Source organism: Neopsephotus bourkii, unplaced genomic scaffold (genome assembly GCF_033783945.1).
Source record: "Neopsephotus bourkii isolate Nb327-2 ecotype Australia unplaced genomic scaffold, CSIRO-AGI_Nbou_v1 NB_1572, whole genome shotgun sequence".
NCBI lineage: Eukaryota > Metazoa > Chordata > Aves > Psittaciformes > Psittacidae > Neopsephotus > Neopsephotus bourkii.
Window position 1 is genome coordinate 2,950,990 of NW_026902048.1, and position 22,538 is coordinate 2,973,527.

Below are 22,538 nucleotides of genomic sequence, written 5' to 3' on the forward strand. Positions count from 1 at the left end.
AAACATGCATTGAAAAGCCTTGCTAAAAAATGGTAAAAGTAAAGACTTACCTTGGTCAAATCTCAGGATCTGAGGATAACTGATGCTGGCAACTCCAGGAGCTCACCGTCTCTGGTGTTATATACTATGCCTCTCTCACTACCTGCTGTTGAACCACTGCTTGTCCACCCATGTTGTGTGTAGTTGCAATAATGATTAAGCTAGGTTTTGCCATAATTTCTATTATCAAAGTGAAAGAGATAAGTCTTTGTCGGAATGAAAAATTATGTTCATTCTTTGAACCAAAATTAACTCATCAGTCTGAGAGCCCTTAGAGCAAGATATTTATAGACATGAAGTGCTTTCTCTTTGTCAATGCAGCCTTAAAAACATTAGACAGGAAGAAAGAGAAACGTCTGCACTGATTTTGATTGTTTAATACTCAAGAGTGAAAAAGTGTAAAATCACAAAGCTTATACCACCACAAAAATGCAGGTTCATTGCAAATGACCAAAACACAAGCTGCCTGCAAAGTTTCACACAGCTGACATCAACAAACCAGTTTCAACATTCTTACCGTCTTTTTAAACACCTGCTATTCACAAACATCAGTCAATCCAGAATTCTCTCTTTCACACATCTTTCTTTATATTCTATGCTAATATTTGCTTTCTAGACCAGTGGTTTACACATTTGGAAAACAATGCCCCACTTCTGATCTATATTGGCATATAAATATATAGTTGATATTTATATTTTCAAATTACTAATTATATTTTAAAGCATTTTGTTTAATCCAAACTCAGCAGTAAATTTCTTATTTGTATTTAATGAAAAGCACAACTTATATGACAAAGCTTTAGAAGTGCATGCTGACTGAGGTTATATCAGCCACAGGCTGTAATACTGATGCAGAAAGTCGTTGTACAAGGTGAGTTAGTACATCAGACAAGTAAGTCATATTTACTCTTACTAGTAATGCATGTACCTACAGCCCTGCTTCTGCAAATGCAACCATCAGGCCTGAAGGATGCAACTGTCTACCTAACTATACTTTGTTGCCCGAAGGTAACATAATCCAAAAGCTATCATTATGTCAGAACATCTCAGGTTAATGGGCTGCTTACACAAACATTTTTAAAACTTAAGCCCTTTTTATATGGGATATCTTTGTCTTCACAGTCTGTAAGTATTCATGCAATGTAACTGTGCATATCTTTAAATGTCATGCTAATGCACATTTCCTGTACAATAACTTTCCAACGGTTAATAAAAACCTGATCTTAAATAGAACTGAAGTACACAGAACAATTTTTCCCCTCCAGACATTCAAAATATAACGTGGTATAACCTACTACCTCTGATACTGATGTGTATAGGAATTTTTAGAGAGATGTTGTGGCCTCACTAGAAACAATACGGATTTATTTGGGGTTCTTTTCCCCTCCTCCTTCAATTCTAAGTCCATCTATCTTCTGTGATTCACTTGCTCTTTACTGGTTTATTCCTTCACCTGACATTGTAATCCTCTGAGCAGGTGAAATAAACAGAAGAGTTTTGGTAAAGTTATTCCCATGGAGCATGTCAGTTAAAGATTCCCCAAGGTATCAATAACAAGGTTTGACCTTTTAAGTAGCTTCTTGATGGTTACAAAATACATTTTCTGCAGATATTCTTCTATCTGTTTTAAAGAGGAAGAATAAGTTTCAGCTAAGAATAAAACTTCAAGAAAACTAATACTGATTTTTAACTCTTGCTTATTACAGACCTTCCTCCACCCTTCACACAATTATTTAATACTTAAAGCACAGAATCCAATTGCTTCCAGTTAGGCATCTAGCTGGAAAATTCTGACTTATACACAATTATTAAAATAGATGTGACCATCCTTAAAATCGTAGGGTCAGCTAAGGAAACAGAAGTATAGGATGATACTAGAAATATTACAATGAATAACACCCTATTTATAAATGGAAGCACAAAAATTTTTTGAGCACATATTAATAATTTTGAATAAACAGTATCCATTCCACATTGAAAAGCATCACTAAGCTCAGCATACATGCCTGTAGTGCTTCTACACAACTCAGTTTCCTATTCATTTCCCAGCTGTTAGTTACGTTTCCAATTTCAACAGATGATTTCATATGACATGATCGAAAAACATCCAATCCTGAGTACACTGGTACTCACACAAACAAAAGAAGAAAAACAGACAAAAGTCTGCAGCACAGACAATCCTTAAGAGTTAATCTTTGGAACATTAATAGTTTTGTACCGTTTCAAACTTGGTAACTAAGGCACACAACAATTAAACTGTCCCATATCTGAAACAGCATGATATGTCAGTCAGCATGGAGCTTCTCTTCAGCTTTGCATTTACATTCATATTATAAAGCAGCAGTCAGTTTTGAAAAACCTAGCTTCTGTTAGTAAGGAATCTGAAAAGTGACTAGACATGGCAGAGTAAGATAGTTTAACTGGATTCTAATATAGATTAGCACACACAAAACTATTCCTACGTAACCACAGGAAAAAAAACCTAATCTGAGTCAGCAACCACCAGCCTGGCACAACACAGCCATCCGGATACAGGTGTGCTTCTGCTCTGCAGAGAAGGTGTGAGAGGGTGAGCAAGTGAATGTGCGTGTGTGTGTGCACATAAAAATAGCAGCTTCTCATTTGTGGATCCTGTTTCTCCTGTGTCCAGTATGGTATCTTCTTACCCCAGTAACAAAAATATTTTGGCTGCTATTTTTGCTTCTGCTAGCACTGCACAGTTTAGTACAGTTAGTGGTGCTCGTTTCTGATCTGAACTTTGAAGTCACTGAATTATAAAGTTAAACTATGTCCTTCATTTAACTAATGTGCAATCCACATGAAATTAGCTTATTTTTAAATTATTTAAGTAGAAACTTTGCCCAGAAGCAAATGTTACCACCAGAAAAAAAAAAAAAAAAGAAAAAAAGGAAAACTCCAATCTCAGGTTGGATTTGCAGGGCTAGCAATTGAAAAGGGCATCTTCTCATCTGTAAACAAAGAAAGGATTGTGTGGGAAGGCCTCCACACACCATGATCCTAAGTGTCATCAATGCCTTTTACAAGTTTTCAAGTTCTTTTTACAAGAACAGAACACATATCAGCTAATTTCACTGTGTGAAGAAATTAGTCATTATGTAATGCTTGGCTTCATGCTTACCTTTAGCAATACCTAGTATCAAGGTAACCCATGTACTGTAAAATAAGTTGATGTTATTCATGTCATAGCCACTGAAGTTACTTCAGTGGATATACTATCCAGCCTATTTTTATCATTTCTTTTAAAGATACTAAAATGTACTACTTTCTAACCATAAAAATCACTATTTCTCACAAGGAATACTGTGAGCAATCCTTGCTTCAATGTTCTCTCTTTTGCACTGCATTCTTTTTACACAAATATACTTTGTCAATTCTTGCTATGCTGAGTTTGATCCTACAGAATCCTATTTAGTTTTTATAGCTGTAATAACTGTATCTTAAAATGTTTTCATTAGGTATTGCATGTAAATAGACAGAAACAGAACTGAAAGTCAGCTACCTATCAGCTCATTAGTCTTACATTCTGTTATATCTGTGGTTAGTAGCTTGAGATTTAAATAGAATTGCTGAATATTTTAGTAACCAAGTACAATACAGTATTTGTTTGGTTTTTTTTTAAGTTTAAAAGACCTATTCAAGTACACACTTATTAGCTGACATCCTATAAAAACAAACACAAAATATAATCCTTTGAATTCCCCAGTATCAAATTCCTGTTTCTATGGGTGGAAACTTCTGAAATTATTGGACACGGATCTCTGAGGAAAACATACTAATAACACGATTTCTCCCAAAAATACAAAGTGTGCTGAATAGGCAGAGGCTTAGATTCAATATTTCAGTCCGCTGTCAATTATCTGAACAATTTTAGTGTCTCCCCATCCCTTTGTTTCTCTTTTTAGAAGAAAATGGATAATAAAAAATGTATAAACAAGTTACCAATTAAATTTCATTAAAGAGTCCTTTCAGAACCACTGTCCATCATTATCTTCATCTTCTTCCTCATGGTCCAGATAGAGAAGAGCGACTTTCTTTTCATCAGAAATAACTGACCTTTGGTCTACCATTCTTTGCAATTGCACAGTTTTATCAAACTCATTCTTTTCATTCTCTACCATCTGTGACTGACTTACAGAAGGATCTTGGTTATTGGATATGAGCATAGTTCCTTGCTGTTCTCCACTTTCTATGATAGATATTCCACCCATATTGGAAACATCCATTTGAAAAGTATAAGATGTTTCCTTGGATCCTACTTTAATATGCTTTACAGACCTACTGCTCTCAGATGACTCTTCTGTTTGTGAAAGGTCTTGTGCTGTTTCAGAAGTAGGTCTTGTGAAGATTATTTCCTCAGTGTGACTTTCTGCAGGAGTTATTTTAACATGCCTGTAAGATCTGGCATCTGAGCTTCCTTCATTCTCTGAAAGATGTCCTTCTTGGTAAATGAGCTGTGGAGTTTCAGAAAGGGAGCCTTGATAGATGATTCGTTCAGTGGTTTTAACTCCCACTTGACCTACTCTATAATGCTTTACTGAGCCTCCTGAAAGAGTCTGGTCTTCCAGTTCACTGATTTCCGTGTGCTCAGAGACAGGCCCATGGTAGATGATTTTTTCAGCTGTCATAAACTCTTGGGGACCCAACTGAATATGTCTGACTGAACTTTCTGTCTGTGAGAAGCCTCTAGTGTCACTGACCTCCACTTTACCAGAGATTGGTCCTTCAAAGATAATTTGCTCAGTGTGACTCTCTTTCGGACCTAATCTGAAGTGCATTATTGATTTGCTGGAATCCACAGACCCTTCTGTCTGAGAAATGTTACCTGAGCTGTTGAGCTCCAGAGAGTCTGAAACAGGTCCTTCAAAAGATACTTCTTCAGTTACTTGCCTTGATCCTACTGTGACGTGTCTTGTGGACCTCTTGAAGTCTCTTGAAAACTGGGAAAAATTTCCAGAATCAATCTCTTCTGCAGTTGTAGAAATAGGGCCTGTATAAATTATTTCTTCTGCAGTAGAAATAGGGCCTGAATAAATGACTTCTTCTGTGGTTTGGATTTCTTTAGGACCCAGCTTAAAATGTCTCACAGATCGGCTGAACTCTGACGATCCTTCTGTCCGAACAGCATCTTCTGAAGCACTGATCTCCACTGTTTCAGCACCAGGCCCTTCATGCACAATCTGCTCGAATCTCTGAACTTCTGTTGGACCAATCCTAATATGCCTTACGGTGGTCTCATCAGTAGATTGTGGTGAGTGAGAGACTTCTCCAAAATCTGAAGCTTCAAAAACTGAACCGTCATAAATAACTTTTTCAGTGGTATGATACCCTGTGCTACCAGTTCTCCTCACTGTGGAGGAGTTGTAGATTTCTTGATCAGCCAAAGGAGTGTATTTGTCACCATCTGCTTCCATATTGCTTCCACCATCAACAAATCTCTCCGAACTCTCTTTTCTCAGGGAATGCAGTGTTGCCTTCTCCTTCTCACTTGTAATTACTTCATCAAGCTGAGCTGCATCAAATTCATCAGTATTAAGGGTCTGTGATAGATTGACTTCAGCAACAATAGTCACCACGCCAGCATCCTCCTTTTGATCAACTTTTTTAATATCGAACTCCAAGCTACTGGAGTCAGCTTGACTTTGTTTTGTTAATGCAGATAGCTCCTCTTTCACACTGTCTGGGAGACTGCCCTCTAACTGCTCCAAAGCTTCCTTCAACTGCAGTTTAGGGTCTTTTGTTTCCTTTGATAAAAGTCCTTTTATTGAAGTCTGAAATTCATGGGGAATTTTAATTTCTTTTTCAATAACCATGGATTCTACATGGGAAGTTTCAGCTTCAGGATGCTCTTTTAAAATATGGGCACTTGCTTCCTCCCCTACCACCTGATAGGTTTCTTCTGGAGAGCTTACACCATCTCTCTTACTTTGTGTGCCTTGTAAAAATTCATCTTGCCAAGAATACTTAATAGTTGATTCTTCTTCTATATGTATTTGCCCATATACTGAGTCATCGTCTTTTTCATTAATAACAGGATGATCATCAGGAACAGACACAAAATATTTTTGTTCAGTAGGTGAGTCATCTTCCTCAGTTACTTCTTCCACATGAGTGAAACTCTCATGGCGTGGTTTCTTCTTTTTAACATCTTCATATGTGAACGTTACGCTTTGCTCCTCCTCACCGTAACGCCTATCTCTCTCAGGGAATGTATCTTCCACTTCCTCTACTTCAAAAGGCGTGGAAAAATCAGCCCTTTCATCAGTGGCATAATCTAGTGGCTCCTCTACAATCTCAACGTTAACAGACACATTCTTTCTGTCCTCATTGCCTTTCAGGCCATGATGTACTATATCTTCTACCTCCTCTTTGGAAGGAGTTCCCTCAACACCCTCTCGAAGCACTTTTCTAACATCCTGGTATGACAGACCTCCTGCATCAGCTTCACCAGAAATATCTATGTTTTCTTGAACTTGAGATTGCACTGTGATCTCAGTCTTGATTTTCCCATCATCTGGTTCTTCTTTCTTATTAAAATAGGTTACTTTTGTGTCTGTAGATACTTGTGAACTAGAAGAGTGTGTAAAACTTCTAAGAATGTCAGCAACAATATTCTCTGCTATATTTTCAGTTGACAGAGATCCCATTTTATGACTTCTGTCACTCATTTGCTCTTCATCTTTGAAACTGGATTCTGCTTCTGAAATCCTCACTTGGTGAATTTCAGCAGGCTTAGTTACATGCTCATCTGTTTCTCTTCCTATGGAAGTTTTAATACCTTTTAACCTTGTATCTTTATTACTGGGAGATTCTTTGTCGGGAGCTGATTTTTCAATAGTGATAGGTATCTCAATGACTCCTTTGCTTCTCGATTCCAAAGCTGCATTTATATCCTTTTTGATTGATTCGCTTTTCAAAGTTCTTGCATTAGAAATATCACTCCCTGTTAACTTCTGGTTAATGACTTCCTCACGGATATATGTTTTCTCCTCCATATTCCTTCCAAAATCAAAACTTCTTTCTTCTTTAAAGGATTTCTCATCTGTTTTCCTTTCCTCCTCTTTTGTTTGTTTCTCTGGCTTATCTTTTTCTTTCAGCAGAGATTTATCTTCAGTTGGTTTGCTCCTTCCTCTGTTTTCTTTTCGCGTGGTCCAAGTTTCAGTTATGGTTTCTTCATACTTAGATGGTTTATAATTGGTATCCAGCTCATACATTGGGAATCTAGTGAAGCTTGGTTTTGTTCTTATGTTTTCAGTAGTCCCGGGCTTTGTGTCAGGCTTGTGGTCCTTGTCTGATCTTTCAGTATGTGCTGATTTTGAAAAAGATACTGTGGATGAAGCTGTAACTTCTGTTTTCTTTCTGTCAGGAATTGTCTTATGCTGCATTTCAGTGGTTTTCCAGCTACTGTAAGCTGGAGTAAATGTTCTTAATTCTTTGTGGTCTGTTAAAATCCTTTCATCCTTTCTAACAGTTGTTGAAGGGCGATATACTGAACCAAGTGCATCTCTTTCAAAACCTCTTCTGCTAGCTGTTGTCTGCGATCCAGCCTGTGTTGACCGAGCTGAATAACGTGCAGAACTGCTGGTATTTGTCACTGGCATCCTGCGTCTTGTATCAGTGATCCTGAGAGCTGGTGAAGCTTTATTTCTATTCTTTTCTTGATAAGTGGAGTAAATATCAGTGTAGTTATATGAAGTGTTTATAATATCTGCAAAAAAGAGCGTAAGTAACCAAACATTAAAATAATGGCTTGTATCTAAAACGATACAGAACAGAGGGCATGAACTGAGAAATTTTATACTACTTTTTTGAAAGAAAACATGCATTTAAATATCTATGTTTTCTTGAACTTGAGATTGCACTGTGATCTCAGTCTTTATTTTCCCATCATTTGGTTTTTCTTTCTTATTAAAATAGGTCACTTTCATGTCTGTAGACATAATAAAGCATAAATAAATTATGCTAATATCCTAGGCTTGGTTTTTTGTTTCATTAGTCAAAGTGGCCTGAAGTTCCTACTGAGAATTAACAGCGTATCTGCAACCATGTACTAGAAAATGAAAACGCAACTACAACCCTTGATAGCCACAAGATACAATGAAGTACACCAATCTATACAATTCAGTAACATGCACCGGGAATCACTGATGGACTCTAAGACGAACCAGTACCACACAACTCAAATCTCCAAATCCTAAGAAGCCAGCCACATCTCCTCTGATTTTTGGTAGTTTGCCCTACTCTGGTACCACCAAAACTGCCTGAGCTCTGTTTGCAAAAGTACTTGCTAATCCAGATCAAAACTGCCAGGAACAGGGCTAACAATTTAACAGCATGAGCAATTCTATGTGAGCATTTCAGCCTAGGCCCTAGTCTGTTTAATTCACTACTACAGGCACAGCCTTCACATCTCTTACGGGACTACTGTCCATGATAGTCCAACGATTTTAACAGCACATGTTGATGAAATCAGGAGTAGTATGGAGACTAATTCTGTGACTAATAACAGTGGCCATAGCAGTCAGATGGAAGGTCCATCTTATCTAGTATCCTGTGTACAGTGACCAGAAGTAGATACATAGGGAAGTGTGTAAGGACAGGGCAAGTAGATAGCGATACTTCCCTGGTATACTCTCACAGCCTCCAGAGATTTGCAGCTCCTAAGACAGAAACGGTATCTTTATGTTTAGTAAGTCTTGGATTTTTCTTTCATTACTCTGATAAAATTTCTCATTAAACCCACCTACACTTTTTAACCCTCATGTGCCTCATGATGACGAACTCTGTGGTTTTAACTACATGATTTGATAGATACCTCTTGCTTTATACTTCAAAGCTCTCTTAAGAACTATGGGTATCAAAAAGCTCTTGCACTGTTAGAGCTATTAAACACCACTCCCTACTTTCCTCCTCCACTTGAGTCACGATTTTATGAATTCTCATATAGAATAGCACTATGCAGATTTAAAATATTAAAACTCAAAACCAATATCCATTTTGCAATGCACTCATAAAAAGTATTCTTCAGGAATACTCTAACACAATAGTTTGCAGTTATATTTAATTCAAAATCCATTTAATAACATTCAATTTTTACCTTGAGGCAATTTCCCTCCATACTGCTCTCTCCATGTAATAATCCACTGGTTGCTCTCCCCTTCTAACAAAGCTCTGCAAAACACAAAAATGCATTCCATTAAAATGGTGGGAAGAATAACCACATTTAACATTTCAAAGTCTTAAAAACTGAAACAATTATCCTGCAGTTGGGTCAGATCCTGAATGTTTTTTCACACCCCCTGTTTTTGCTACTGGGAATGAGAAATCCTCAGCATCTTAGAATCACAGAATCATAGAATAGTTAGGGTTGGAAAGGACCTTAAGAGCATCAAGTTCCAACCCCCCTGCCATGGGCAGGGATACCTTGCTCTAAACCGTATCACCCATCTTCCAGACTCATAGTTTGCAGAGTCCAGTTCATGAGACACTGCAATGCTCTGAAGCAGCAGCCACAATACAGTTTTAGATCAAATCTTCCACATAAGCCAACAAACTGCTTCCTGACATAGAAAGATCCACTGATTTCTGCTATGGAATCATACAGGCTAGCAAATTTTTCCAGAATGATGATCATACAAAAGTTAGGAGAAAACTGACAGATAATTCAGTAAAGCTTTCTCAGAGAAACACACGGAGATAGTTTATAAAGAGAAGACAAAATTGAAAAGAATATTTGCAAGTAAATAGTCAGCAACATTCCTGCTGGTAATAGAGTACCAAAGATGTCCTTGCAGTGTTATATACGAGGGGACTGTTACATCCAGGATTTATATGTTTATCCTTTTCAAACGAAAACTGAAGGAAAATATTACTTCTACTGTTAAACGAATGGCTAGTGCAAAAGGAAACAATTTACAGTATTTAAGTAACTATTCTTAGTTCCTATTCCATCAGAAATTAAAAACATATTTTACAACAAAGGACTAGGAAAATCCCTTGTGACACTGCTTGGTTTTCCCTCTGTTCCTCAGCCTTCCGTTCATCCTTTTTGCAATGACTCCATAATAACTTCTGTAGCTCAGTTCCACAGGACTACTGTGGTCAAGGCTTCCTCTTGTTGACCAACCAACACATCATGGTAGCTCAGCAGCAATTGCTCAGAAATGGACAGGACACCAGTTTGCTTACCTTTACCTTCTGGAAATTACATTGCTACAAACAGCAGAAGCAGGCAATAACTATTAAAAATGCTCTTCATCATTTTGTCTACTACTGTTCTTGGTGTGCTGACATACAGAATGGAGACTCTTTTGAGTTGCCTTTTCTATGCTGGTAATACACATTGGCTGTCATTGGAGACATGGTACCCAGCTGACAGCAAGAGAACACTGGCTATCCTTCCTTTATGCCAAACTCTCTTCCTGATATAGCATGGATGTACAAGGACCATACTTCCTCAAGACCCATCTAACAGCAGCCACAAGCTTATCCTACTCCTGAATAAGGTTACTACACTACATGTTGTCCTTTCTGCAGTGGTGGAAAGGACTCCATACGTGCATTTCCCACAGAAATTAGCACAACTGCGGGGCAAAACACTTCCAGGAGCAATTGCTTTGCACTAAGAATATTCCAATAGGCACACAGCATACTTCTGTCCTCCTGCGAGGGAAAAAGACTAAGTGCATTCTCTGAAATTACTCAACTGCTCTAAAAAAAAACCCAAGCAAAATTGTTGGCTTCTTCCATATACCAAATACAAAAAGCAAGTATTAGGGTGATCTTATTCAGTCCTACAAGTTTAGAGATGGTTCTCCATAAGACTGAGCCCCAGAATTCCTGATAATTTCTCTGGAAGTTTTTCTGTGCTTTCCTTCCCTCCTGCTGTCCATATGCTTTTGCAGGGCCTCAAGCTACATTATTCCCCCAAAGAAGGGGCTCAACTTCAGCATTCTGGTGCAACAGCCTAGAAAGTCTATGGCAGACTCTTTCAATACACAACGGAACTATAATCAGTACAGAAACTTTGGTGTTTTCGTATTCACTTCAACTAGTGAGGTACTCATTTCATCATTTCCAGTCTTGGAAATGCCAGATGTTCTGCACTGATAACATACAGCTGCAGCATTAAAGTTGTCATGAGTAAAGCTGGAAGATTATGATAGCTAAGGCTTCTGGCTCCCTGGGGGGGGAGGAGTTGAGAGCAATTTAGGATTGTGGTATAAACCACATTTGCTGGGCATTTCTGTCAAAATTAACACAGTAGGCACTTGAAATGTCAACTGTAGGCTTCACACTTCACATGGCTGATCACTTTGGACACTTAATACCTCTTGGGTTTTGACTGCCTCTGGATTCAGCAGGATAATGCTACATCAGCAAAATAGTACAGTTCTTTGCAATCATGGATTTGCCTGGATTCAGAAGAAAAGCCAGATTAGAATTACCTAACATATTTACAGATCACTTTCCCCTTAAAACAGGCTCGGATGGACACCTTTACTTCTATTTTGTTAGTCAGAAAAAAACCCGAAGTAAAAGCGATTTATCTGCCTCCATATTAAGAGAGGCTTTATAGGAATTAGATGACTTCACTACATACAGACAATGTTTCCCAGACTAAACATCTGATCTGATGAAGCTACTGAGTGCCAAACTAACAGCTCCAACAGAGATCCTCTAAAGAAGCTGGTAGTGACGCTGCAAAACATATCAAGGTGCTGGTAAAGAAAGGGTTAACCATGACGAAGGAAACGAGGAATGTGGGTAGTTTGACTAAGGATTTCTGGCTGCTGTTAAAACAACAGTTGTTCAGTTGCTGCAGCAACGTATGAAGTCACTAAAAATAAGCTCCAGGAGGTAACTGTATATGGCAAAGGGCAACAGCAAACAGAAAAGCTCGATCTGAAATATTACTACTGAAAATACGATGTACTTGAAAATGAAAGGCAAAGCTTCATGAAGCATCTGTAAAACGAAACAGTAAATCTGTGTAAATATGCATGCCCTCAAGCTTATCAGATAAGCAAGAAAATGTTAAACTGACTTTGTCTTAATAAACTGTAACATACTGAGCACTGGCCTGGAAGCCAGTAAACTCCAGTTATCTTCCTCAGCTTGACCGTAGCTTCAGTTCACACAAATAATTTTGCTTCTCTGTTCATTTACATCCTTTCCTAATACTACTCATTTAAACTATAACCTCTTTGTGATGAGGACTGCTTTTAAACTTAAACTGCCTGAAGTATAGGGTGTTACTTCCAACTCCATTAACCCTTAAGAATTCACAGTAGTAACAAAAAACATTCCTCCAAGCAGCACTTCTAGAAAGTAACCACATCAGCTACTTCCTGGAAACTGGATCCCAAATGACATAAACCAAGTGTTAACACAATGTGTTTAAGTGTTGCCAGTTCCAACTATACCTTTAGCTCATCTTATCATTAACGTCACTCATCTAAAGTTAGCAGTGATGTGCTTGCCAGGCTGAAGCCCACAGTGGGCTGGATGACAACAGAAATAACCAGTCCACGAAAGCAGGTGGATGAAATAAACTGGTTGGGGTGGGGAAGAAGTTACAAGGATGCAGTGCAAATGTTATCATGGCCATTGACAACAGCAATGACTTTGTTTGAAAACTGCAGAAACCCAAAATCTCAGACTGTTAGCCAGCTGGTTATAAAAATGCATCCTCTCTATCGTGGGGATTTGGTAAGGAGGTACCAAAAAACAGCCCCCCAGGAAGTGGAATTTTTAGGAGCCAAGACCATTCCATATCTTTTTTCCATCTCAAGATGTGAGGACAAGGACTGTATGAAGAACAGCAAGTAACTGATGCATGTTAAATTCCCTGGGTGTGGAAAAATCAGAATGGTCTCAAAATAAAGCAAATACAGGAATGGGACATACTGAATTGTAAAAGTTGTAAACCAACTGAAGAAGGATTGCAGGGTGTTCCTGGCAAGTGTATTGAGAGATCCTGACAATGACCAGGCAAAAAGACAAAACAAACAAGAAGCTTTGTAGCTTTCCCGGCTTCAAAATGCAGGGTGGTAACCTAGAACAGAACACTGGTATGGCTCTGGGAGTTCAGAGTAAAATCTTTTACCTTTTAACAATACCGTATTTTAGAGAGGGCAGAAAAAACTACTTAACCTATTGCAGAAGCTCTGGACAGCCTCTGCTATTTGAAGAGAAGAAGCATCTAATAGCTGAGGAGAAAGGCTTGTTAGTAATTACGATCCTAGGCAGAGTTTTCTATGTGCTTTGAGAATTAAGAGTCTTGCACAGCAATTCATTCATCACTTCCCTCTGGAAATAAAACTTCAGAATAGCCTACACAGTTGCAGTTTTGCTGGGTTCCAAGAACACATAACAAAACTGCAAGACACTTTACTAAATATTTACTTCAACACTGGTGAAAAAGGATTGGGAATGAAGATTCCCAGGAGATACAACTTCATAAAGCCACCTAAGACATATATATCATATGATATATATATCATATATATCAAAGAGCCTCAGCTCCCAGAGCAGGAAGGGCGAGCAGACTTAGAGAGGAAGTACACATGGTCTTTGGGGAAGGGTGTTCCTTGCAACAATGATCCCTCTTGCCAATGTTAACTAATGGAAAGAACTGGCTTTAAATCCAGATCTGTAATTGTAAAACAAAGAGAAAATACAGGGTGGGAGGTACAGAGAGCCCCAAGAAGTAAACCAGATACTGCACCCTTAACCTATAACACCAGGAGGAAAAATGGTGCCAAGGCTCTCATGGAAACCCCTCAGTGAAAAGTTCAGGATGTTGAACTAAGTGTGAATAGGTGCCTTTTGTTTTCAATATGCATAAGCAAGGATGTATGCCAGCCTCCTTCATAAAAACAAACTGTATCTGGTTTCACATGCCCTGGTTATCACAGATAAAAAGACCTGTGAGAGGAACAAGATGTGAAAAAGTACATAGATGAACAGTCTGGAATTCTCTTGCTGGACAGCTTACTAACTGGATCCATACTGGCTCCCCTCCACAACAGTGCTGATGAAGGCATACAGTAGGGAAGGCATTATTTTCTTAAGGGAGAATAAGAGAAGATATGGCAAAACTCCATAAGCATAAAAACACAAACCAATTCCTTTTTAGCTTCTGGTATTTCAAAATCACTTTGCTTGCAGGCATTAGATAGCATGTTCTCTGATCTTAGCAAGACTCATTTCTCTGTTTTCATCTTTTTCAGTAGATAGGTGCTCATTCGTCCACTGAAATCTGCCTTGCCAACCCAATCAGTGATACAAGTGGCATTCACTACAATCAGCTGAAGAAACCCTACAGGTTAAGGAGCTTCTTAACTAGACAACAAACATATGCTGGAGCTGATGCTGAATTGTTTATTCTCCTTTCATTAAGAAGGTCAGGGAATCCTTAGACACACCAATTGTGCTCAGATAATTGGTGATATGACCTCTGGAAAAGTTCTGGAATTTAATGGGCTTACAAGGTTTTACAGAGCAGAAGCACTGATGATGGTTCACTTATTAACTAAGAGAGTGTCCAAACAACTAAATAGCTGGGCATTATCATGCCTACTTCTGGATGAATACTAATCATCAAAACAATCCTGATAATGCTGTCATTGCGAAAGTGCTAATCCCATTTTGCAGATGAATAAACTGAGGGAGAAAGTTTAAGTGACAATGGTAAAAGTCAACATTAGAGCTAGGATTAAAAGAATGGTATATCTTAGCAAAGTTAACAGAATTAACACACACCAGTAAGGACCACAACTGGCTACCTCTTCCGCAGTTTCTCTTCTACTAGTAAAGCTCCAGATACTATTGGCTTTCCAAGGATCACAGGGATCCCACTTCACCAACAAACATCCAGGTATTGTTGCTTGCCAACTGACTGCAAATTACTTGTCCGACACACTGTTTGTGATTTCATGTCATCCAGAAGCCAGCCTTGGTCTGTACCTCATCGCACACAATACTCAAGGCATCATGAACAGACCATTGCTTCTTTTTTATGGACTACAGACATCCTTTTCTCACTGACTTGTTATCAAGCTACTCAGAATCTACTCTTTCAAGCTTCTCATTTTCAGTTACACAACTACAATTAAATTAGGTGAACGCTAATCAACATATTCAAACAATTACACGTGCCATGTAAGTTGACAGCTGGCAACTATGCTACCTCATGTTTTATTGATTGCAATGTAGTGATACTGGCTCCTCAGCTTGTTGCCTCAACAATTCACATCAAATGATATCAACTTGACCAGAACTAAGAAGGTTTCTTACATATCACTGCATTTGTTAAGCTATATGTTTTGTCTCCTCTAATATATTGTTCTAGGGACAGAGGAATAGAAAGAAATAACTAACAGAGATAGTTTTGTTTGAATGATCAAATTACAGTCACCTCTGCCCACTCCCAATTCTTATCAGTGTTACTAATTAATGTTATTTTACTTTCTTACAGTTTTCCCAGAGATCTCAGACAACTTCACATGTATTAGCAGCCTTCTGAAGGGGTGTTATCTTCCTTTCACAGACATCACAGTCAAGCACAGAATAGTATAGTGACTTATGTCACAGAACAAGCCAAGCTAAAAACTCATATTAGGGGCCCATCCACTCTGCTTAAGAAACCACAAGACATGCAAGGAGTCTTGATCTCGGACTCTAAGAGCAGCTATACTTTAAATGCTGGAAAGAGAGTGATTGGGGCTCCTGAAACCTATGAAGAGCGATTGAAATCATCCTCTGATTAGATAATTTAGTGAGACAGCAATTCTTACCTGTAGGTTTCAATTTCAAGGATGAGGCCTGTTTTCACCTGCAGTAGTTCTTGATAGTCCTTCAGGTAATCTGTGATTGACGCCGTGAGGAACTGCTTTTCTTCTTCAAGGGCATCGATTATCCTCTAAACAGAAATATTGATTTTTAGTCTTGAGCTAGCATAGAAGTCTGTACACTTGAATGCCTAATAACAAACCTTTTATTTAAGAAGGTAAACTGAGAGAACAAGAAATCACTATGTTGCATCACTTCAAAACCCAGAACTAATCACGTAGGACCTCCCCATATACAATCTGAAATACGTGGTTACTGAAGCAGAGTTTCATGCTAAGATTTCATTTTATGCCTTACTAAGCTAGTTATATATTTCAGTAAAACTTATTCAGATGCCCTGTACAAAAATTATCAAGTATACGTGCAAGGAAAGTACACTTATTTCTATATGTGATTTTAATGCGACTCATTTTGTCTTTTTAAGAGTTATAGATATTTATATTTGGTATCAGAAATTTCAGCAATTGCTTTACCAAGGGAACCTGGACTATTTCCCTCTGTTGGTATTGTCAGTTCCATAGACATGTAGGTCAAAATCTGGTTTTGAATTCTACCATCTGCAGAATTTCATAGTGCCTAGAAGGTGAAGGATGAACCTCCAGTGCTTCCTTGAGCCAAGTTCTCCACAGTATTTGGACACCTGCTTTGTAGTCCATCCAGCTTTGTCCTAACTGCTACTCCGAAGATGTACAAGGGATTGCTCATCTTCACACCTTCACAGGTGTGTGTAGCTACAGGAGGAGCATAGCTTACATGACACCCACAAATTACTTCAGAGCAGTAGCACTTATGAGATAGTACACCTGCCCCCCTTCCCTTAACCAGTTTTGGATATCGATAAAGGAACAGATGAGCAGAAATACTCTGAAACACTAAATACTGAATAACTGTACACAACAGAAAAAGCAATGAAGACTTAATGCAAAACAACATTAAGATTTGATTTAGACCAAGACAACTGACTCTCATGCTCTTGAAAAAAGCACCACAGAAAGCAAGTGCTTTAATCACCAGTGTTACCTCCAAGGGCAAATTGCCACCTTGCAGAAAATAAGCCCTCCCCTGATAACCAAGAGAAACTTGTTCAGTACAGACTTAGAACTAAAAGTATTGGTATTAGCTGTTCACTGTGGTTCTTAATAGTTTCCTCACTGTGGATAGAATTTATTAACCCAGATCAATCCTCAGTCAGCCGGTTGATGCTAACTGAAACACTGTAAGTAGTACTTTGTTCTGGAGGCTGTATCTGCCAATACATGTGGATATATTTCTCTTTATAACTCATATTAATCAATTTCTTCATTTGGATTTACAGCTGTTGTTAAATTATAGTGATTATACTGATGTTTTCTGTGACACAACAAACCTTTCTCACATTCCTCTATGTACCTAAAACTCCCTTTTTTATGACAGAAGAAATCATATCCACATCTGATAAAGCACTATCAGCCACCCAGCAGCCTCATCCAGACCTCAGTGGAGGTAACATCCTGTACAGCCACGCACAGCAGCAAGTAAACCACTGACCTTTAGCAGCTCTAAAGCAATAATCCTGTTCAAGAACTGACACAATGGAAAATCCCAAGATGAGAAGGAAAGAAAAGTGCCAGGTCCTTCTTTTAAAAGCTAAAGGCTCTCAAGCAAGAATGGACAGGGTGTTGAGAAAGCCAGAGGAGTAAGCAAAAGGAGCAACTGACAAGGAAGACTGGATCCCTGTGGGCCCAACCCCTAAAGGTGTTAAGAGTCCCTTACCCCCAGGTTCTGTAGTCCAGGTTCGAAAAGCCACCTAGGTTATACCGACTGGATTTGGAGAGCACTTGGAACCCAAAAGTTTGAGTTAATGATTACCCTAAGGGGCTAGAGAACCCAGGCAGCTGTATAATAGTTCCAAAGGAATTCATTCCAACGGGAGCAGACATTGTATAGATTAGATGGCAGGCAGCCAGTCATCCAGCCCTCCAGCCACTGATGCTTAAACCCAATGTGAAGGACAACTGGTCTCAAGTCTTGTTTCTAAGCATGCCAAAAAGTACATAAACCACTTCAGCAAAGTTTGGGAGACTGCAAACTTGACAAATTTCCGTTTTGCCAAAAGTAACCTGCATTGCAATTGCGTTAGCTTCACACAGGACTTTCTTGGAGAGATTTGTTTCTCAACCACATCAATCCCATGCCCCCCCAAATCCCAGCAATGCCCTGCTAGAGCTAAGTAACTGAAGTGATTTTCTCACCATTCAAATATTCATTTCCAGGCAGCAGCGGGAAATTTTAGAAGGGAAGTAGGAGGAAAAGAATTTACTTGGGTTGTCCAAGCTGCACCTACTCAGGGAATAATGACAGTATTCCAGACTCCAGCCCTTTCCATCTGGTACTATTTACTGATCCTATATCTCACTCAGTGGCTCAGCAGGGGAGGAACTGACACACCACTTAACTGGCTAGAAACTGGTGTATAAAAAAAATGCATAGGACATACATACTGGTATTACATGTTCATTTGACAAGATGCTTTCTTCTCTGGAGCTCACAACACTGCCACAGGAGCTGATCCTAAACCCACCATACTAGTGATAACACGTGCCTCATTTCAAAGCAGCAGGATGAGCCATGACCTTTTTACATCCAAAACCTATAGGGCTTTCTCAGATCAGAGTTTCTCCATAAGTATTGTCACAGCACACAGCTAAAATTACGGAAGCAGGAGACCTACTGAGTTCATCCCTTTAGCATCCATGGCAGCGAAAATTTTCCACGCAATGTATGATTTACAACTTTCCTCTTTCAGCTATTATAACTCCAAATACATATTTCTATTTAACATTGCTGAAAGCTTTAGTGAGGATAAGGGCAGTGCAGGAGGCAAAGATGGACATATAAGGCAACTGGATGATATATGGAAAATATGAATAAATCTTATTGCCAGTGCAGCTGCAATGCACAACAATCACTTGACTTAAATCTGTACATACCTATCGTTTCTATGTGACACCTTACAATAAATAAGCATAAAGTAGATGCTCTTTAAAGAGTAGTTTAAAATCCATGCTGAGCATACTGTAGCTAATAAAAGAAATAATGAGGGAGGAAAAGAAGCTTTCATCACAAGAACAAAACCTCTAACAGCTGCTTCTATATATCCTGTAAGTTTTCTTCCTGGATGTGAGCAAAAGGTATTTTATTTCTCCTGTACAGTAGACTGACCACTGGAAAAGGCTTTTCTCATCAGAAACCAAACGTTTTAAATATGAAACTGCTTGGAAGCTATAAACTTTATGATAGGACTTGCACCAGAATGCAAATACTATGTAGATACATAGTCAAAGATCAGACAGCTCACATGTTTTCAGGTTGACTATCAAAGCACTTCTTTCTTTGTATTACTAAGATTTGAAGCCATTGTTCCTGTAAAATTCAAAGCAGGCCAGATGCTTGTGGGAGTGAAACAGAAGTTTGTTGCGTTAGTATCAAAATATCAATCTATTCCTAAGATTCAGGACAATTCAAGGGCACACATTGATTTCGATTATCTGACTGCTGCAATGGGCTGTTCTGTCTCCACTTGCTCTCCTGAAAAATTCAACCAGATACAGAGACACCACACACTCTCGATGAGGTGAGAGTTTGGCATCTGCACACATCCATTCTAACTGACTTTGAAAAGAAAATTTGCAGCATGGAGTAACGAGTTGTATATAACAGGAGCTATATAGAGTGCTCCTATTAAAATAACACCATATTTAACGGTTTTCAGTTTGAGCCATGATGACTGAATGTCAATGACATTTTCATTATAAATCCCTAAAACTGAATAGAGGCAGCAAGGAGAACAGAATTTGGAAATCCAAGTAACATTAAATATTAGTAAGCTTATGTGTATTTATGTAAACTTAGACACCTTAAAGAATAAGAAAAAATGAAAAGATATCTTTCATTCTTTACATTTTCACCTGGCTTTGACTGCTGGATTGATTTAATTAATGAGTAGTTTAACATCTTCTAAAGCTTTGGAAACATTTACATACACAATTGAAAGAACTGTCCTGTCAAAAATGGGGAAAAAAAAAACACAGTTAAAGTCCTTCTGATTACTTCTTACACACCTACCCTGCCTCAGCTCACAGCATCTGCGAACTGTGCAACCTGCAAACAACCTAGCAACGTACAAACCCCAGACACACAGAGCAACAGGTCCCAGTCCTTTTCCCAGCTGCTGGACACAAAGCCAGCATTAGCACACAGGCTCCCACAAACACCCGGCTCCAGCAGAATGTTACTAAAAGGTCTAACAACAAAAGAAGTGTTGCCCTCAGGAGATCCATCCATGGCCTGGATGACCTATGTGCTCTCCACTCCGAGGATGATGAGCTGGTATTTTGCTGTGCCAGCAGTTGCTGATCAGTTCACCCAACATTATTCTGACAGCAAGCTAATTCTCAGCTACAGGTGCTTAAAACCCCTGTTGAACAGCACCAATCATCCACCTTGAGCAGACACCTGCCACCTACATCCTTTAAAGTGGTATTTCAAGGAATTCCCACTCTGCTCACTGCCTGTAGCACAGCAACGAGCCTGCTACCTTTAAACAAGTTATCCTGCCTTTAAACAACTACACGTTTTCTCTTCCTGCCTTTAAACCAGAAGTTTTCTTAACCACGCTGGGCCAAAAAGCTTTTCTCTAGGCTCAGGAGCGGTGTAAAGCAGGAAGAAAACTTGTATCACTCCTCTGAGGGCGGGCAGGTCAACCTATGTCTCAGAGAGACACTTGTCCCCCATCACATGAGGAGCTGGTTCACCTGCTCCCAGGGACTGCTCTGTCCCCCACATGCTCACTCCAACCCGAGCAGGAGCACTGGCACACAGGCTCTTGGGTGCTGGCCGAAGGCAGGTTGGGAAGGGAGCACCTTTCACCAGGAAGGTACCTTCAGGGTCACCATCTCCCTTTCTATCCCCACCCCTCGCACGCAGCTCTTCCCAAATGGAGCAGAGTCTCAACGGGACCAAAGAAGGCCTCAGCTGTGACAAGCTCTTGCAGCCTGAGGCACTGCAGGAGGCAAAGTGGAAGCCCTGTCCCACTACAGAATGAGTGGGAGCACTCAGAAAGGTTGAGGAACTTCCCACAGGAGGGATGGGAGCTAATTTACGGGATCGGAGTAGGGATGGGAACTAATTTATGGGATCGGAGTGGGGATGGGAGCTAATTTACAGGACTGGAGTAGGAAGGGGAGCTAGTCTACAGGCTCGGAGTGCTAGGGCAGTGGGAAACCCGGTTCATGTCTCACGAGGGACCAGAATCGGGGACAAAAAGCGAGTGGGAGCGCGGAGGAAGTTTCAGAAGAGCACCAAAGGAAGCACCGGGGGGCGGGCATGGCTGAAGAGGCCTGAGCCAGGCCCGGGACCGGGGAGACACCGGTCGGGGACCGACCCGAGGCGACCACGCACCTGATACTCCTCCACCTCGGCGCCGTGGCGGTCCTGCAAGGCGAGCAGCTCCTGCTCCAGCCGCTCCCGGAGCCCGCACAGCTCCCGGCCCTGGCGGTGCAGGTCCTCCAGGTGCTGCCGGCACTGCCGGCTCTCCTCCCGCAGCAGCTCCAGGTTCTCCCGGCTGCGCTGCGCCTCCTGCTCCTGCAGCACCTGGAGCTGCTCCTGGTAGCGCAGCAGGGTCTCCCGGCAGCTCTGGCTGAGCAGCATCTCGTAGGTCTCCTCCAGCTCCTCCAGGCTCAGCCCGGACAAGGGCGGCGGCAGCGCGGCCAGGTCCATCCGCAGCTCCCGTATCTCCACCGCCTCCCGCCGCTGCCGCTCCGCCAGGTGCCCGTGCTCGGCCTGCAGCTGAAGCAGCAGCTCCTCCAGGGCTATGCACTCCCCCCGCAGCCGCTCCAGCAGCCGCTGCTGCCCGACCAGCTCGGGCTCCAGGCGCCGCCGCATCGCCAGCACCTCCGAGCCCAGCAGCTGCAGCTGCTCCAGCTCCCGCCGCAGCCCGTCCCGCTCCAGCTCCGCTTCCAGCTTCGCCCTGCTCAGCTCCTCCAGCTGCATCCGCAGCCAGGCCAGCTCCTGCTCGGGCACCCGCAGCCCCACCAGCTCCTGCTCCCGCAGCTCCGCCAGCTCCCGCGCCAGAAAGCGGTTCTCCTCCTCCAACTCCCGCACGCGGGACACGAAGACCCGCAGCCGGGAGTTGAGCTCCTGCAGTTCCCTCTTCTCGTCCCATCCCGCTTCCCACCGCCGCCACATCCTGCCCGGGACACGGGGACGGGCCCGCGGTACCCCCTCAACTGCTGCCACCGCCACGCAGCTCCCGCTCGGCTCTGCCGCCACTCCCGGCACAGCACGGCCCGGGACCCACAGGCTCCGCCCCCGGCGCGCAGGGCCCCGCCCCAGTGTGCGCGGCGCTGCCCTGCGGCGCCCCCTGCCGGGCTCCTGAGTCTCCCTCTGAGCTGCTCTGAGGAGGCGGCGGGGCCCGGCTCAGGAGTTAGGGCCCGGCCGCGGGCCCCAGCCCCGCTCTGGTGAAGCCCCTTTCCCCCCTGCCTTCCCCCGGCGCGGGGCAGTGCCGGCCGAGCCCATGCCGCCCTCCACCACAGCGCCCGCAGCTCCAGTCCCCGTGAGGTACTTTGTGATCCGTGTGTTGCTGTCAC

At 41.3% G+C, this 22,538-nt stretch overlaps 1 protein-coding gene across 3 annotated transcripts; it reads right to left on the reverse strand.

Annotated features, from left to right (window-relative positions):
* Positions 1-401: 401 nt before the first annotated feature.
* On the reverse strand, positions 402-22,208 carry SYNM (synemin). 3 transcript variants are annotated; one of them, XM_061371249.1, is made up of 5 exons: positions 20,623-20,641; positions 15,858-15,982; positions 9,155-9,228; positions 8,681-8,717; positions 402-7,765 (listed from the first exon to the last, which is right to left on the reverse strand). In XM_061371249.1, exons 3-5 carry the CDS (start codon positions 9,173-9,175, stop codon positions 4,026-4,028), a joined length of 3,798 nt encoding a protein of 1,265 aa, XP_061227233.1. In that variant the 5' UTR covers positions 9,176-9,228; positions 15,858-15,982; positions 20,623-20,641; the 3' UTR covers positions 402-4,025. The 3 variants fall into 3 exon arrangements, with proteins under 3 accessions (XP_061227233.1, XP_061227232.1, XP_061227231.1); XM_061371248.1 differs by lacking the exon at positions 20,623-20,641 and adding an exon at positions 20,017-20,610; XM_061371247.1 differs by lacking the exons at positions 8,681-8,717; positions 20,623-20,641 and adding an exon at positions 21,352-22,208.
* Between the last annotated feature and the right edge of the window lie 330 nt (positions 22,209-22,538).